The sequence below is a fragment of the Lutjanus erythropterus genome, chromosome 24 (genome assembly GCF_056507025.1).
Source record: "Lutjanus erythropterus isolate fLutEry1 chromosome 24, fLutEry1.hap2, whole genome shotgun sequence".
Lineage (NCBI taxonomy): Eukaryota > Metazoa > Chordata > Actinopteri > Lutjaniformes > Lutjanidae > Lutjanus > Lutjanus erythropterus.
The window spans coordinates 2,493,446-2,511,572 of record NC_139340.1 but is presented as its reverse complement, the minus strand read 5'-3'; the positions used below and the strand labels follow the sequence as shown (position 1 = coordinate 2,511,572).

The 18,127-nt window shown below is 41.0% G+C and overlaps 2 protein-coding genes across 2 annotated transcripts; one reads left to right on the top strand and one right to left on the bottom strand.

Annotated features, from left to right (window-relative positions):
* Window positions 1-5,981: 5,981 nt before the first annotated feature.
* Window positions 5,982-11,196, top strand: ddrgk1 (DDRGK domain containing 1). Its single transcript, XM_084713846.1, has 8 exons — window positions 5,982-6,173; window positions 7,169-7,324; window positions 7,958-8,109; window positions 9,432-9,533; window positions 9,619-9,741; window positions 9,827-9,865; window positions 9,970-10,075; window positions 10,791-11,196. Exons 1-8 carry the CDS (start codon window positions 6,086-6,088, stop codon window positions 10,949-10,951), a joined length of 927 nt encoding a protein of 308 aa, XP_084569972.1. The 5' UTR covers window positions 5,982-6,085; the 3' UTR covers window positions 10,952-11,196.
* A 750-nt stretch (window positions 11,197-11,946) lies between these two features.
* On the bottom strand, window positions 11,947-17,959 carry cars2 (cysteinyl-tRNA synthetase 2, mitochondrial). Its single transcript, XM_084713847.1, has 15 exons — window positions 17,490-17,959; window positions 17,340-17,390; window positions 16,112-16,229; window positions 15,959-16,030; window positions 15,753-15,858; window positions 15,569-15,653; window positions 15,174-15,299; window positions 14,864-14,997; window positions 14,596-14,663; window positions 14,428-14,494; window positions 13,616-13,754; window positions 12,973-13,096; window positions 12,659-12,757; window positions 12,344-12,559; window positions 11,947-12,256 (listed from the first exon to the last, which is right to left on the bottom strand). The coding sequence occupies exons 1-15, from the start codon at window positions 17,699-17,701 to the stop codon at window positions 12,167-12,169; spliced, it is 1,707 nt and encodes a 568-aa protein (XP_084569973.1). The 5' UTR covers window positions 17,702-17,959; the 3' UTR covers window positions 11,947-12,166.
* Between the last annotated feature and the right edge of the window lie 168 nt (window positions 17,960-18,127).

Genomic DNA, 18,127 nt, shown 5'->3' with positions numbered 1-18,127 from the left:
TATCTATCGATATGTTTAACCAACAGAGACAAGTGGCAGATGAATCAGAGTAGTAGTAGACGTCATTGTGTTCTGTGACGACAATAAACTCAGCGTTACGGATCACCAGTCAGTTGCGCACAATGTCAACAAAGTCTGTTTTTAGAGGAGGACAATCTCCCTCTGGCCTGCCCTTCACCTGTCTGCTGCTGAAATAGGTAGCAGTCATCATGGATATGTGCAGTTAAAGGGGCAATCCAGTGATCAGTGATCCACCTCCAAAAAGTTGAGGTACTCACAAGAGACATTATTGTGACCTTAAAGTGTCTTTATATTCAGATTATATAAAGACACTTAAAGGTCACAATCAAGGCAGCAGAGGCCAAGATATTCACACATTTGGTGCATAGTATGGGTTAAGCTCCAAATCCCCTGGATCTTACATTACCCATAATGCAACTGTTTAGCATCTTCAAAGGGACAATTTACCCCAAAATCAAAACTACTGTACATATTTTTTTCCTGGTCTGTAGTGTTATTTATCTATGTAAATTTTTGGGGACATCTCTAAGGCTGATATCTCCAAACCTCTGCAACTCAAACCAAAAAAAAAAAAAAATCTAGAGAGATAAATAGCACCACAGGCCAAGGAAAACACATGTACTTTGATTTTGGGGAGAACTGTCCCTTTAATTAGACCCTCCCCACTGGCTTTGCACAGTTTTCAGCTGTTTGTCATGGTCTTAATCAGAGAATGAAACTGGCTCAGGTGTAACAAGCTTGACACTTTAATCAAAATATGACACGTGAGGTTATTTTACTCGCTGAAGGAGATCAGGAGAAGCTTAGATGATTTATTACTCAACTCCAGCGAAAGCTCAGGATTTACTAAGTGAGACCGCTGCAGCAGTGCCGAGGAGAAACCGAGCTGCACTGTAATCCCTCTGGGCAACTGCACACCGTCAAACAGAGCAAAGACCCCGCACTCCATATATTGAATTGAATATTTTCTGGTCTTCTCGCGTTAGCGCTTACCCATAGCTTTCTAAGTGAACAGCAATGGAAGCGTGGCTAATACTAGCCAGGTGGAGGGTATACCAGTGTGTCTCACTCTTGAAGTTACGAAACAATTCAATCCTGCTCTGGTATACTTTTTGACATGGCTGACCAATAGCTGAAGTATTATAGATTATTATAACACAAAATACAAATGGATATATAGTAATTAGATCCAATACAGTCACACTGCGTATTCTTTTTCCTCATACTAAAGTAGTTATGTGAAAAACTAACTTGTACTTTACATTATTTTTCACATTTCATGATTCAGAATAAGAAATCAGTAACTCCTGGTGGCATCATAGAGGATATGTGAATATTTTGTTGATTTCATACATACTCTGGTGAATATATGACCAATGTTTTCACAGACCTTCCTCTGCAGGGTTAAGCTCACATCAAGCATGTTGAGGTCTGTCAGTGTTTCAGGAAGAGAACTGTTCCCATCATGCTCTAACTAATCTGCTGTGACTGAATGTTTGCGGTGAGGCTTGGAAACCACACACATAAAATTTCTCCGTCACACTGCATTAAACCTGCAGCTTTTATCTTCAGCGAAGTCCTTGAATGCCGTCTAAGCAAAGCACAGAGAGGCAGACAATAGGAGTGTTTCCCAAGCATCACAGCGCCGTGGCTTCCTGTGCGACACAACATTGCATAACAAAGGAAAGTCAAAGAAGGAGAGGTGGAAGTGGACGGTTGTTTTAGTTCTAAGTACAAGAATGACGAAAATGGGCAAACCAAATGTAGAGTGTAGTTTATGAAGTAGTCTAAACTACTTGGTTAGTTTTAGGAACCACAACTTCTTAGTTGTAACATAACTTCTTGGTTAGGTTTAGACAACAAATCTTTTTGTTTAGATTTAGGCAACAATACATCTTGATTAGGTTTAGGCACCAATTTCCTTGGTTATGGTTGCAGACCTGGGAATACAAATTGACTCCAGTGCAACAGTGTGTTTATAATAATTTTGAACAACAATGGACCTCTATGACACAGAATAAGATATATCATGAAGAATCATTTCCTTTAAGGCCCAACATCATATGCAACTTTCACTAGTGTGTAATACCTGACTGACAATGACATCATGAAATATGAAATTTCATGGTAAAATATATAATACAGTGTTGCGTCTCACTGTTTTGTGTTGCAAGGAAATGGCTAATAATGTGGTGAGCTATTGATCTACAAATTGTGTGTAATGTGTGATACAAACAACCCCTCTGACTGTGCAGGTGTGTATGGACTTTGTTCAGGATTCACTCATAAAAAAAACAGTGGAGTCACCTTGTCCAGGCTGCAGAACATTGCAGCTCTTCTTGCCTTCCTCTTCCTGCCTCTCTGTCCAGCCCCCTCTTTACTACAACTTCCTCTCTACCTCCATGCTACTACTACACCTGCACAGAGCTCATCCTGCCTCTGCTCCCTGCACACGGGACTGAGGCCACACTGACCTCTGGAGGTTTGACACAGAAACAGGGGACATCCGTCATGTTCCCACAACTACTTCTGTGTGGAGTGCAGTTTTCCTCCGCAGGAGGAGCTGCAGTAATCTCCGCCCCCTGTAGATCACCTGAGCGCTGAACCAGGAAATAAGGACTGCGGCAAGTGTAGTGTCCTTCGAGCGCTCACCTTCAACTTTAGACTGTCTCAGCTGTGCATACATTCTCTGCGTACCATAAGATAGCACTGGACAGGTAGATTATAATAAGAACTGGCCAAATACAGTTATGCTTATCTGTGAGCACAGGCACATTTATAACAGACAGTAAAATATACAGAGCAGAGGTCTGCTGACTGTGAGAAGATGAGTCCAGTTCATCTTTTCACATCTCTCCACAGCTTCTCATCAGACAGTGAGTCTGAGGACACACTGCACTGCAGCCACACACACACACAGATCTTGTAACCAGCATGAAAAGTGTTATTAGTAGCAACAAAACATTTCCATATACAAGATGGAACATACACACGTACACAGACAGAAAAAAGAGAAAGAGACATGGTATCAGATTGCAGTGGGTGCTCCAGGAGGAGGCTGTGTCCTCCAGATGTCACCAGTGACGGAAAAGTACCGTCACACCCAGCAGAGCCTCACATCCTTCTGTGGGAGAGGGGATTAAACGATTAGTTCGTCCTCACTTTCATTTGCTCTCTTCTCCCCTCTTCTGGCTGCCGTTCTCTGACTGAGAAAAAAAAAAAAAACTGCTGAGCGTGACATTCTTTCAGCTCCTGCTGCACGAGCACAGAACGAGTTCACGATCCCACATTCAGACATGATGTGTCATGATGAACTCATTACACTCTTACACATAGGCAGAGATTTCAGGGATGGAGGGGACACGAGCATTTGTACCCCCCAAAATAAAAACATGAAAGTAGCAGAGGACTTTTATTCTGCCTTGAATCATCATCAAGCGTCTGAATTGTGTGTTTTCCTTTAAAAAACAAAAAGGGCATTACCACTTACACTGACGCAGAAAAGGCACAAATCCATACATAAAGAATGCAGGTGTTTGATGCTCAAAATGTCCTTAAAAGGATAGGTCTGTTTTTTTAAACAGTGTATGAGGTGCTTATCTGTGTACCATTGTATTACCTACAGTCGATGGCGGTCAACATATGCCCCCAGTTTGGAGTATAAGTCAGTCGTTCCGAAACATTTTCTTTTATGCTATTTTCAATCATTAACAATAATCTGGACAGCAACTGTTAAAAAATAAGGATCTAAATTGAATTTAGTGAAATAGAAAATAGCATGACAGCATCAGCAAGCACTTATTTCTTCCCTCCCCCCACATAAATCATATTTGTTCAACTTTGTTCTCTATATTTTCCCCCTGGTCATCTGCACCCCCGTGCAGAGGCTCTATGTCCCCCCAGGGGAGAGCACCCCTCAGTTTGGGAACCACATATTTAGTCTATTTTCACCACTTAACTTTGCTGCCAGAAAGTCTTTTCTGATGGGAAACCGCTGTCATATCACTCTCTCCAAACCAACCAAACTCCACTGACAAAACCAGTAATTTTACCTCACAGAACACAGACATCTGTTAATCTGTTATTTTGTGTTATTATGTGACTTTGGTGAATCTGAACGAACCTCTAAAAGACCACAGTCACACAAAAGCACAAACCACCTTAGCAACAATGGCAGCAGTAGACCAGCAACTCTCATTTCACCAATGAAGTTTGGTTGCACTGGAGAGAAAGCAATATTTGGCTTACATAACAACAGTTTCCTGGTGGAAAAGGCTGTCTGAGCAAAACTCTGAAAACCTTGATGTTCCACTTAGAGCTCAGGGAAATGCACGTGCATGTTTGGTGCATCATTGGTGGGAGGAGCTCAGCAGAGTGATACAAAGCAGCAGAGAGGCAGGTGGAGGGTTCTGCATTGTGTATGTTCAATTTGCCTATCCTGCAGTTTTGATTAATCTGTTCAAATGACCCTTCTACAAAATCTGGGACAGACTGTATACATCACACAGAGAGCAGGAGGACAGGGGCCCAGCAGCAGCTTCATCTGGCTATGACGTCACTTAACTTTAATGCAGTGTGTCTACTAGTTTCTAAAGTTTTAAGCCAGTCACTGTGTTCATTCTGTAGGCCTACAGTAAGGACTGAAAAGGCTCAGGGGTCAGATTCAGGGGGATCCATGCTTGCTTTCCCTGCAGCCACCACATCTCCAGGATTTTGTTTTATTATAGTAGTTTAGAGTAGTGGAGGATGCTTTCGGGTGTGAATTATTATGGAGAGGAGAGCGCACTGCTGTGAATATGACCTTCTTCTGACTTGATGGATGAGGTGTGTGTATGTGTGCGTGTGTGGGTGAGAGAGAGAAAGAGAGAGAGAGGATGTTTCTTACAGGCTGTTCACACATGTACATATTAGTGAGTCAGCAGTTGTGATGCCTGCAGAGGCAGCATGTCTGCCACCTAGTGAGCGTCAAACTGCACTGCATGTTACCTGGAGGCAGGACAAACTGCTCTGCCGGCTGTACCAGATCTGAGATCTGCAAAGATGGCATTATTTCTGTTCACTCAAACCTGTTTTTATGCATAAATATGCTGATGTAGAAGTAAAATGCTGCTTAGAATTGTAATTTGTATCTCCCCAGGGTACTGCATATTTTACATATATTTTGCATCGATCTGTGTGTGTATATATATTTGTAAAAGCAAGTATCTATATGCAAGTTGGACTTTCATAAGCAAGTGGGCATTTGTGCAGTAAAATGGAGAAATGACTTATGAGTTTATGAGTATTTATCCATCTCTAACATATTCTGATAATACACCCTCCTTTTACACAGTGGATTGGGTGTTTCATACCGGATGCAAGCTGCCCAGCCTGCAGGAACTGTGCACCCAGAGGTGCCTCAGGAACTTCCTGAAAGTCATAAAGGACACATCACACCCCCACAGCAGCCTGCTCTCCCTCTTGCCCCTTGGTAGGAGATACAGGACTCTCAGGACCTGCACCAGCAGACTCAGGAACAGTTTTTCCCCAAGGTATAAGACTACTGAACAAATACCTCACACACAAGTGCAATAAATCTGTGTGCAATATCTCATCACATTCAACACACACACACAACTGTTTCACACATAGACATGTAAGTGCAATACAACCTGTGCAATAACGTTCGAAGTACATATACTTGTCTACTTCTTTTTAAACTTACTCTTCAATGGAGCTTCCCAGCAAGAGTTGCATAATTGCACATGCATAGCCAGTGTGACAATAAACATCTTGAATATTTTTCTTTTTAATCTCCTTTTATTCATGGTTTTAAGTAAAGACAGAACAGCTAAGCAAGAAAAATAACACAGCTCATATAGACACAAAATTTTGTCACACCTGCCTGATAATTCCCACATCCCTTCATGACTTTACACACTCCTGTACAGCAGGGGGCAGTATGCTCCATCTGTAACAGCATCCACCAAAGAAGAAGACCTCCCCTCCACTGTCCACAGCTGGACACTGACAACTGACGTGTACAATACTTCACATGTAGTTAAAGTGTGTGTAGAGAACAGTTATGGATATAGTACTGTATCTGATAGCTGCTGCTCTTCTCATTGTTCTCATCTTGTTCGCGCTGAAGATTCGGAAGAGAACAGAGGAAGGTAAGAACCTCAAAGCTAACATTCGAGCTAATGCTAACTGTTAGCATTAGTGTTCCTCAAGCTGTTGCTTTAACTCAACGTTTGTAATGTCTGCACTTGAATGTTTCCGACACCATGTCATATTTATAACGTCTTAGTAAATGTATAAGCAGGTTATAGAGCAGACAGCTGGAGTTATTTTAATGAAGAGATGTCAGCAGCTGTCAGTCTGTTAGGAACTACAGGAGCTGCAGAGGGACAATCCAACTTGTAACAGCGCACTAAAAACAAATAAACTGGAGGCACAAAAGGAATCTGCTGAATTTTCTGCCTGTCATTGATTTATACCCATAAAAGTGGCTATAAAACGTTCGTCAGACCTACTTTGTTTTAGCTTCATAAATAATAAACTGAGAGCCGTAACCAATAAATTGTCTTTAATGTCGTTATTATTGATGAAAAAAGATAGTCACACTTCTGTTTATGAATAAAAAAAGTTCAGTAAAATGAAATAAAAATTTGCAACTTAAAGATAATAATTAAATAAACCTTATCCTTTTTACAGGCTTTTTTTTATGGTGTAAAATTATTCTGTTTGATGCACAGGCAGTGGTGTAATGTAACTAAGTACTTTTACTCAAGTACTGCACGTGAGTACAGTTTTGAGGTACATGTACTATTTTATATACAGCTCTGAAAAAAATGAAGAGACCACTGCAAAATGATCAGTTTCTCTGGTTTTACTATTTATAGTTATATTTTGAAATTAAAATATTGCAATTTACTGCATTTATTGGCAGAAAATGACAACTGGTCAAAATAATAAAAAAGATGCAGTGTTTTCAGACCTCGAATAATGCAAAGAAAACACGTTCATACTCATTTTGAAACAACACAACCCTAATATTTTAACTTAGGAGGAGTTTAGAAATCAATATTGAAGTCTGCAGTCTTAACGTGTAAAATATGTGTCACAGGCAGTAGTAAGATGTGTTGTGTGTCCTCTTTATCCTCAGCTGATGAGCAGCACCGGAGGGATGTTATCCGGGCAGCGGGCCCCCCTCAGCGGGCGGCAGCAGCAGAGGAGCGAGGGGCCGGCATGCCTCGCAGGAGGAGGAACCTGGCTGCGGTGATGGCTAACAGACGACCACAGATAGACGCTGTGGAGCAGGGTAAACACCGGCATGATGAACATTTGATTATTTTCAGTTAATCTGTCGGTCATTTTCTGCATTTCTCGATTAATTAATCTGTTGATTATTTGCTCCAGTAGTCAGTCAGTTGATTGGTCGATAAAATGTCAGAAAATGTTGATCAAAGTCTAAGATGACGTCCTCAAATGTTTAATTTTGCCCGCAACCCAAAGATATTCAGTTTACTGTCAGAGAGGAGCTAAAAGGTGAGAAATTTGACTTTCTTTGCTGAAAAAATGACACCAAATGATTAGTCAATTATCAAAATAGTTGTCAATTAATTTAATAATCGATTCATAATTGAATTATTGTTACAGCTCTAATTGCTACTGAAGTAAACAGGCTCAGCATCAAATCTCAGCATCCCATTTGGGGCATTTGGCAGACTTGTGAGTCCAGTCTGCTCAGAGAAGAGCCAAACCAAGAGGCAGAACAAAAAAAAAAAAAAATACTGTGATGGAAATCAAAAGCTCCCAATCTGTCTTTAGAAGTTGCCAGTTCATCACTTAAAGAGTAAAATTAGTTTGACGCTCTCATCTGAACAGATTACACTCTTGTGACAGTTGTGTGACGTAAAAGAGCCTGTGTGTGTGTGTGTGCTGCTGATTTCAGAGGAGGTACGTGAGGAGCACCAGCAGCACGGGGAGCGAGAGCAGGGAGAGCAGGGAGAGGAGGCGGAACAGAAGGTCCCGCCCACAGCAAAGATTGGAGCCAAGAAGCAGAAGAAGCTGGAGGAGAAACAGGCCAAGAAAGCCCAGAGAGAGGTGAGAGCTCCACACGGTGCCATACTGACTGACACGGTGTTATTTATTCATTTCACTGTTCTAAACAACTATAATACAATATGATAATAAAACCAGGTAGCTCCATATTTATATTGTGACAATAGAACAGAATAGAATAAATCTTTATTGTCCACCGAGCTCATCAAACAGGACACAGCAGTTAGCAAAAAACAAGTACACAGATCAGATAAAATACACAATAAACATTAAGCACCATCTGTTGCACCTCTCAGAGCTTAAAGGCTCAAACTGGCCTGAGTGAGGATGAGAGCTGTCTGACAGGATGCTCCTTATCTCCTTCCTCATCCTCTCTGTATCTATTGATGCAATCCTAGAAAGTTTATCCTGAAGTCTACAGTTTAGGCGACCGTACGTAGCAGGAGGATGAAAGGTTAAAACTCTTTCCACAATAGTTCTAGTAATATTGTAGGGATGACTATTTGTGTTTTCACAGAATATGAACATGATGAGATTTTCAATCAATAATCATCAGTAATGTTGATATGATGACTAAGTGGGTAAAGATAGAACAGTGTGGTAAGTTCAGAAAGTGACATCGCTTTACTGTAATGCAGCCTGTATGATATATTATGATATATTAATATCCAAAATCTAAGACTTTATTTAGTGTTATATCATTATGTCATTATAAGAGCAATATATTGCAAAGTGAAGAATTTAGTGGTTTACCTGCATGCACAGTTTAAATCCCTGTCACCGGCAGAGGAGCCGGGTGGTAATTTAATTTCATCTGATCGCCTCCTCTGATTAGGCGTGACTGATGATCAAACTATAACAAAAATTGGCTGATAACGATCGGTGGCTGATCAGTTGAAGTGCTTTCAGTATTAAAATGATCCAGTGATGTCACTTAATGATCCTGAATGACCTCTGATTCTCAAGATTTTATGATAAATGATAATTGAAGAGCTGAAATCTCAATGTACATCTCGATTAGTTGATTAATTTGGTCTGTAAGATGTCAGAAAATTCCAAGATGACGTCCTGAAATGTCTTGTTTTGTCCACAAACCAAAGATATTGACTTTACTGTCAGAGAGGAGTAAAGAAACCAGAAAATATTCACATTTAAGAAGCTGAAATCAGAGAATTTATCAATCAGATTAATCAACTACCTAATTAAATGTTGATTAAATTAATAATCCATTCTAAATCGATGAATCATTGCAGCTCTAAAGCGTTGAGTCTTGTGTCTTTGGTGTAAAGACCCTCAGTTGAAGTGTTGAATGAGAACCTTCAGATGTCTTCAGCTCACTGATGATGTTTGAACTCCTCCACCAGGCCGAGATGGAGGAGCGGGAGGAGAGGAAGAGGATGCAGGAGGTCAGAGACCAGGAGAGACGTCAGGAGGAGGAGAGAGAACGACTGCTGGAGCAGAAACAGGTCACACACACTCACACACCTCTGTCAGCAGCTGAGTGTTCGTACTGTGAGGAGACGCTGACTCTCTGTGCTGGTGTGTGTCCAGGAGGAGGACAGGAGGCGGGCTAAAGAGGAGCAGGAGAGACGGGAGGAGGAGGAGTACCTGAGACTGAAAGCCTCCTTCCTCATAGAGGAGCAGGGAGAGGAGCAGCAGCTCACTGAGGACCAGGTCTCATCTCTCTTCAGTTTGTCTCTGTCTTTGTCTCTTGAGTATGATTTAAAATGTAACAAGTGTTTGTGTTGTTTCCTGTCAGTCCCGCAACCTGCTGCAGGAGTTCATCCACTACATCGAGGTGAGGGCTCACACACGCCACACACACACACACACACACACTCTGACCTCGATTCAACCATGTGAATACAGAGTGAATTAACCAGTGTGTCCTGTGTCCTGCAGAGCGCTAAGGTGGTCCTGCTGGAGGACTTGGCGTCCCATTTTGGGATGAGGACACAGGATGCTATCAGCAGACTGCAGGACCTGTTAGCTGAAGGCTCCCTCACAGGTCAGTATGAGCAGGATGAAACACACGGCTCTTAAAAACACTTTTTTAAAGATTAAATTACAGGCCACATCAAACTTGGGCTGCACAATTAACCACAAAGTTGTTGAAATCGCAATACGGCCAAGTGCGATATCCAAATCACAGAGCCAGAACCAATCACTATTTTTTTGAAAATCGCAATTTGTGCTGTTAAAAAGGTAGGTGATATACACTGCAGCTTCAGCCTACATCTTTCAGGCTTTTTTTCACTGTCCAACTTATGTTTAATGACTTTATTGTAATATTTTTCACCTGAAAATTTAGATATCGCCTATTTTCTGTAAGAGGTCATGCATTTATTTCCACGAATTTGTAGATTTATATGTTGTGTTCTTATTTCTATTTGCAGGCCAAAATAAATTCTAAAAAATGTTACCACATGGTGCAGCCCTCGTCCTCATTAAGTCACACTTCACTTCCTTGAACAATGTTAAATATAAACAGCTGGTTTCATGATCATCATTTGACTACCTGCCACTGTCAGTGTATGTTGGATGTAAAGCATGTCCTCACAACTAACAGCTGCATGTCTGTAGATGAACCAGAGTAAATGTGTCAGCAGTTTGTGGTCGAGGTCATAGTTTATTTGATACCTGACTGATTGAGCAGTTTATCTGCCTGTTATTACTCTGTCCTCTGTCATCTAACATGTTATATGTTTGCTGTATGTCTACAGGAGTGATTGATGACAGAGGGAAGTTTATCTCCATCACACCAGAGGAGCTGGACTCAGTGGCCCGCTTCATCAGACAGAGAGGCAGAGTGTCCATCACAGAGCTGGCTCAGGCCAGCAACTCTCTGATCAACCTGATGCCTGAGAGCCGCAGCACCGCCTAACTGATGGACAAATGGACACCTGACTGAGACCTCTGGACGAATAATCACAGTGTGAAGATTTCCCTGAGCTGCTGGTGAACAGCACAGACTGGACTGTTGATCTGCTGCTGGCTGCTGTTTGGTGCCAGCTGATTTCTTTGATTATCTGTTGTACTTTACAGTGACACCACAGCTCAGCAGCCTTTATTCTCCAGTAGGTGTCAGGCTACTCCTGCTTTACTACTGTGTATGACATTAAAGGGATAGTTCACCCAGAAATGAAACTTCAGTCATTATCACCCTCATGCTGATTGAGAGTCGGGTCTTGAGGAGACCTGGATTACACCAGACAAGTAGTATGGAGGCACTTTATATTTTTTTAACATTTAAAAAAAACTGTTGTCAAACTCCAGCAGTGTTTTGTTTTTTGACTAAAAAAACTAAACTGGACCTTCAGTCTGGATGAGCGTGAGAAGATAATGACCAAATTTATTTTTGGGTGAACTATCCCTTTAAATGAACAAGCCCATAAACATGGCAAACAGTGACTCAGCATTGTTATGAAAAAAAAAACAAACTAAAAATGCAAAAAGTTTCAGTTTGAGACTCATATTTTTGTCACGTCTTCTCTGAGTCTGGTCCTGTTTCTCCTCTGGGGATGATGTCATAGAGGAATGTTTAGTTACAGTAATGTGAGTATTTGTAATTAGTTACTTCCACCCCTGAATATACCATACATCAAGGTGTCAGTTAAGACTAGTGTTTGGTAACTGCAGTAGTTACAATGGAAGTGTTATTAAGGGGGAATGACTGTGTGGTACTACCACCTTAAAGGGCCTGTAGTGAGCAAAGCATATTTGTGTAACTCATCTATATCAACTTCCTTACTTAATATCAATAAGCAGTAATTAGGAAGTTGTTGAGGGACAACTCGGTTATTGGCCTGGTAGAATAAGGTCATGCAGAGTAAGACAGTAAAGGGGTAGTGTGCACCATAAAAACACACAACTAATAACTTCAAATAAACATAAAATTTTATTATCTGATCTACCTTCTGACTTGTGAAACAGTTCACACACTGATGAGAGGCACATCAGGTTTTTAACCTGAAGTTAGTTTGTGTTGTTCTGAAGTCAGGACAGTTTGGTCTCTAGTTTCCATGAAGTCTTTCAGTTGAAGTTAAATTGAGTCCACGAGCCTAAAGCAAAGAGTCTGTCTCAGAGGCTGAGGTGGATTTCAGCTGGACGTGTCTTGGTCTTTATCTGTCTGTCCTCTCTGGCTCTGTCTTCCCGCAGTGATCTCCCACGTCGACGTGGCTCCTCTGTCCTGAAAACACCACAACAGAAATGAGTCCAATCTATGTAATGACTAACATCAGGAGCCGCTTTTTCATTTTTGTTGTCATTTCAATACCTTTATCAGCACACCCAGGGGTGCCAGCTCACTCCTGAGGGTGTCACAGGCTTTGAGGAGGGGGACTCTCTCTGGGTACAGTCCAGGTTTGTTGGGGGATCCAGGAGTTGGACCTCCCTGACGAGCGAGCGCGAACGCCCGAACTTCACTTCTGAAACGAGTCAGCTGCTCCACGACGCCCTCCAGACTCCCACCATGACTCAGCACGCCAGACTCCTGCACATGATGAAAAACTCTGATCATGTTCTCCACAATCCTAGTCCTTATATAAACACTGACAAATCTGTGTCTACTGTTCTCCCTCTGAGTTCTGACCTGACTGTGCTGCAGATCGATTCCAAACACGTCCAGGATGTCTCTGATGTAGCTGAGCATCGCTGCAAACACTGCAGGACTCCGAGCTGCTCCATCACTCTGAACAGACACAACACACACACACACACACACACACACACACACACACACACACACAAGAACTCAGAGTTCAGTGTTTCTCTTCAGTCACTCACTGACACCTTTGAACTGACCAACATCTGTAACCTCTTACATCTGGAGCCTCACTGAAAGTCTTTCTGACAGAAATCTAAATCTCTAAATCTTTAGCTGTGCAGTCAGACACAGGGTGTTACCTTAGAAACAGGCTGCAGTTGGCAGTTTCCATGATACACCAGGTTCATCACAGCACTGACGGCTCTCGGGGTGTCGAAGTCTTCTGCCAGAGCTTTCACCACACTGGATTTAGTCTCAGCCAACCTGAAGACACACAACAAGACAAGTTCTCCCAGTCAGCTGAAACACAACTAATATAAAGAAGAAAATAAGATAAATAAGTTTTTAATGTTTTCATCTTGTGTCTTACATTGTTGCATCTTTGTGTTGCTTTTGTCTTTGTCATTTTCACTGTGTTGCATCGTTTTCATTTTATTGTCTTGTTTGCGTTGCTTTTGTTTTGTTGTCGTTTATGCTTTGTTGCATCTTTTATGTTGTTTTCACCTCATTACGTCATTTGTGTCCTTTTCATCCTGTTGTATCTTTTGTGTTGCTTTTGTCTTGTTACATATTTTGCAGTGCTTTAATCTTATTGCATCTTTTATGTCATTCTCACCTTGCTGTGTCTTTTGGACCACTTTCATTTTGTTGCATCCTTTGCGTCACTTTTGTCTTGTTGCATCTTTTACATTGTTTTCATCTCATTACAATTAATGCAACCTGAACATTTCCTTTAACATAAAAAGCATTTAACGAAATGAATGAATCAGACTGTGTTCCTACCTCTCCCACAGCAGAGCTTCATGTACAGGTGAACACTGCAGCTGACCCTTCATGTAGGCCTGAGCATCATGCATGAAGGTGGAGATGGTTCCCAGAGTGGTGCGAGCCTCCAACATGCTGCTGTCACTGTAGTCGATGGCTGTGGAGACATAAATATTGTTATGTTCACTGCTGAAAATTAAACATCTGACTGCAATCAATGTGTCAAACAACACATCTGCTTCAAATGATGAATTAGTTATGCACTTATAAAGATATATTCAAACCAATATAGTTATGGTTAAATGTGCTAATTTGTTTTCTGTCCTCTATGAGCACATTTACTCTTTTATACTGATTACATGGATATTAATGATTTGATTTCCTGATATGTTTGTTTATATCACCCTGCATGGGCAAAATCACAGAGTGATCGAAGAGTATTTGTGCATTAGGAGTAAATAAGAGGATTTCTTTTCATTTTTAGAATAAAGTTGAAATACCATTTTGCCTTAATTCTCAACATTTTCACCTTTCTTTTTTTTGAAAATGCAAAAAAAGGGATTAATTTTCATCTTATGTCTGGCAAAAATGCATTTCAACATTTTATCTATTATTTTCAACGTTTCGACTTTTATTCTCTGCATTTTAACATCATTAACATTTGAACTTTCATTCTCAACATTTCACCTATTATTTTCAACATTTCATCTTTAAAAATCATTTTGCTATTCTATTTTTTTTACCTTATGCCTGACCCTAATGTTGTTCTGTCTTCAGTTTGATGCAAACCAAGACATTCACAAAAAGAGACACTTTATCATTTTTCCCACCTGATCTGTATTTGGTCAAGAGACAAAACATCCTGAATTCATTAGCAGAGTATGACTGCAGAAAATCCTGAAGAAAGATAAAAACACAGAAGGATTATTTTCACCAAATTCAATATAGAACATGTAAAATTTATTTAGTTCATCAGTGTTCTATCATGATGACTTTACCTTGATGGTGATGTAGTTCTTTAAAGATTTAGACATTTTCTCTGCACTGCCTTTTAGGTGTAAATGCCCTAAAACAAGATCAACCAATCAGGTGAACAAATTCAAAAACACAAACACTAAGATGTGCAATCTTTCGAGAGGAGACAACATGACTTGACATGTGCAGAGTTGTGCGGCAGAGGACAGGGATTTACAACCGCAAGACACACTTCAATTCCATTTGTTTCTGATGTGATTAATGAGAACTTTCGGGGGACGTAGGATGTACCTGAGTGGAGGAAGTAATTCGCCCACTGTCCACACTGGTGATAAGCTTCACTCTGAGCCACCTCGTTCTCATGGTGAGGAAAGGCCAGGTCGATCCCTCCAGAGTGGATATCCAGCTGACTGCCAAACACTGAGCTGAGAGCAGCACACAGACAACAACACTGTACACTGAAGAGCATGCAGCATCATTATTCAGCAATCTATTGATTATTTCCATGGACTGATGCGTCTGTAAAATTACAATCACAAGTTCCATGAGCCCAAGTGATCTCTCACAACTGCACATTTTGTAGGTTGCTGTAAATCCAAACCTCGCAACGGTCGAGCATTCAATATGCCAGCCGGGTCTTCCTCTGCCCCACGGAGAGTCCCAGTATGGTTCCTGGGGTTTGGACGGCTTCCAAAGAGCAAAATCCCTTGCGTCTCGTTTATTTGCGCTGCCTGGAAAACAATGCAGTTTGTTGTCAGTTATTAACATAGAGTCTGCCTCATACAGAACAAGCACACTTCAGAACATTAACTGGTATACTGAACTCTGATCAACAATAAAGAAAATTTGAGATTTTTGACCAAAAACAGTCTCTCAAATACAGAAAAGACAATACTCTGCTCTATCCAACTATCAAATGCCTTTTCAGCATCCAAATAATTTTCTTCAGTGACACAGATCTGTCCTTTAATGTGACAAAAAGACCGACAGAAACACTTGCCAGGTTCTCCCTGAGAATCCGCAGCTCCCCCAAACTTTCCATAGCGATCACCAATGGACTGGATGTCAAAATACACATCACCTGTAAACAAGGCACATGACACATGTTGACTTAGTTACTGTGATGATACAGCCATTATTCTAGAAGAGAAATAACAGTCACAAGCTCTTAAATATTCACCTTCTTTTGTGGCGTAAGCGTGTCCATTCTGAATGATCCTCTCAATAAAGGTGACGATATGGTGAACATTGTCAGTGACTCTTAAATACACTGCAGGAGGAATCACCTAAAATACAATGACAGAAGACAAAGACATGTTTATAGATGCAGAATTTATCATTAATCTTTTTAATGAATAAAGACAGTAGCTATAACCTATCACATACCTTTAATGACAACATGTCCCTCTTAAATTCATCCTCATACTTTCTGCTTATGACGGTTGAGGAAACATTTTCCTGCAAAACAAAGGAAATACATTTTTTGGTTTCAGCAAATTAAATAAAAGCAGCCGTCTCTCTGGTCTCTGGTGGTCTCACCTCCCAACTTCTTTTGATGATCTTGTCGTCAATGTCAGTGATGACCATGGCGTGGATGACAGTGATGCCAAACACCTTGGTCAGGATCCTCTGGAGGATGTCAAACCTGACGTAAGAGCTGGGAAAAGACAAACGTTAGTCAGAGCAGCAGACCGTCTTCACAACAATCATACTGATATGAAAAAGTGGGGTAGACACAGCTATAACCAACAGGGATGTAACAACACCAAAAACTCAAGATATGATAATACCTGACTGACTTGTAAAAGAGTACTTTGTTAAACATAATAAATCTGATCAGTTCATATAAAAATCAGTTTTCCTTTTAACTTTTTTCTGGCAATATCAGTCAGAATAATGCCAATTAGATATTCCTTTCAAAATTATTCAGCTCAAGTAGTTACCAATGATACTAATGAAGGTTTCATTCCATTTAGTGTTGCAGAGCCTTTCCAGTGAGTCAACATGCACAGCAGCAGCAGTACCCTGGCTCTGTTTGACCTGTATGGAACAGAACCTTAAAGGGAAAATTCACCACTTTTTATGTGGACGTCCATTCAGTGTCGATGGTAAATGTAGTGGACTGAAGCAATAAATTCCACACTCGTTTTTTGGCTGCTATCGGACTGATATCCGATATCAATATCGGATCAGGACGCCCCTACTTGGAAAACCTAAGCTGGAATAGCCTGTAGATCTTCTTTAACACTGATGACATCACTGTGACATGAGTAGTGCAAGAAGAACAACAGATTTCACTCTGTTGAGTGGACTTCATTTACCATCAGTTCTCACTGGACATCCACATGAAAAGTGCAGAACTTTCCCTTTAATTAGAATCATTGGTAACACCTGTGTGCACTTTCAGGGCTGCAACCGATGAGTATGTTCATGGTCATTTTCACGATTAACTTATTAATTAGTTGCTTGTTTTAAAATGTCAGAAAATGGTGAACAATGTCAACCATTGTATTCCAAAGCCTCAGCTGACATCCTCAAATGTTTAGTTTCACTCACAACCGAAAGATATTCAGTTTACTGTCATAGAGGAGCAAAGAAACAAATAAGTTGTAACATTTAAGAAGCTGAAATCAGAGAATATTGACTTTTTTCTTTAGCAATGGCTCAAACCTATTAACTGATTATCAAAATAATTGGTTGATTAATAGCTGCAGCTCTCCACATGTTAGTCTTAAGCTTGTAGATAAAGAAGTGTTTATATCAGTACCATGCGTGACCCAGGTGGGCATGGTCGTACACGGTGGGTCCACAGCTGTACCTGAGACACAACACATCAACAACACTGTGTCACTCTTACTGTGTTATTATCCTGCTATGAATGTATACAGTGTATATGTCATTTAACTATATTCCTTACCATGTAGCTACTCCCTCTCTTGCCAGAATAAGAGGCTCCTTCTGTCTGGTCAGGCTGTTGTACGTCTTCAGACCCGTGTCAAACCCGCTGGGTCTCACCCATGTCTTCCCTGAGACACCGCTACAGGACCCAGTCAGTCTGGTTCTGACTGACTGAACAGTACGGAAGACCTTTACCCTCTGCAACAGCGACCTGACTGAGCACCTCCACATACTGAAACCTCACTGTGTATGAAGCAGCATGCGCACTGCTAGCTTAGCCTAGCTCCTCCACTCGGACATTACAGTACACACTGTGTGTAAGTTATCTGTGTTAGCACATCAACAGAAATGTTAGCAAATACAATAACGGGCGACCCGCTGTTTCACTTTACATGCGCGTCCCTGTCACTTCCACACTTCTCGTACTTGTGCCCAGATGGGAACCCTACATTTGAGAAACTCACGCGAGATTTGCACTATTTGTTTCGTCAATTTGCTCGTTGAACGAACAAATTATGTTTTATAACGTGACAACGCTGTAATTAGGTTAGACTCTGCGTAGGTTTACGCAAAACACTAGGTCAGGCTTCGGGAAAGATGGTTTGAGTTTACAAAAAAATCACTCTCGCGGGATATTTTGTGGGTCTGGGGTTTCAC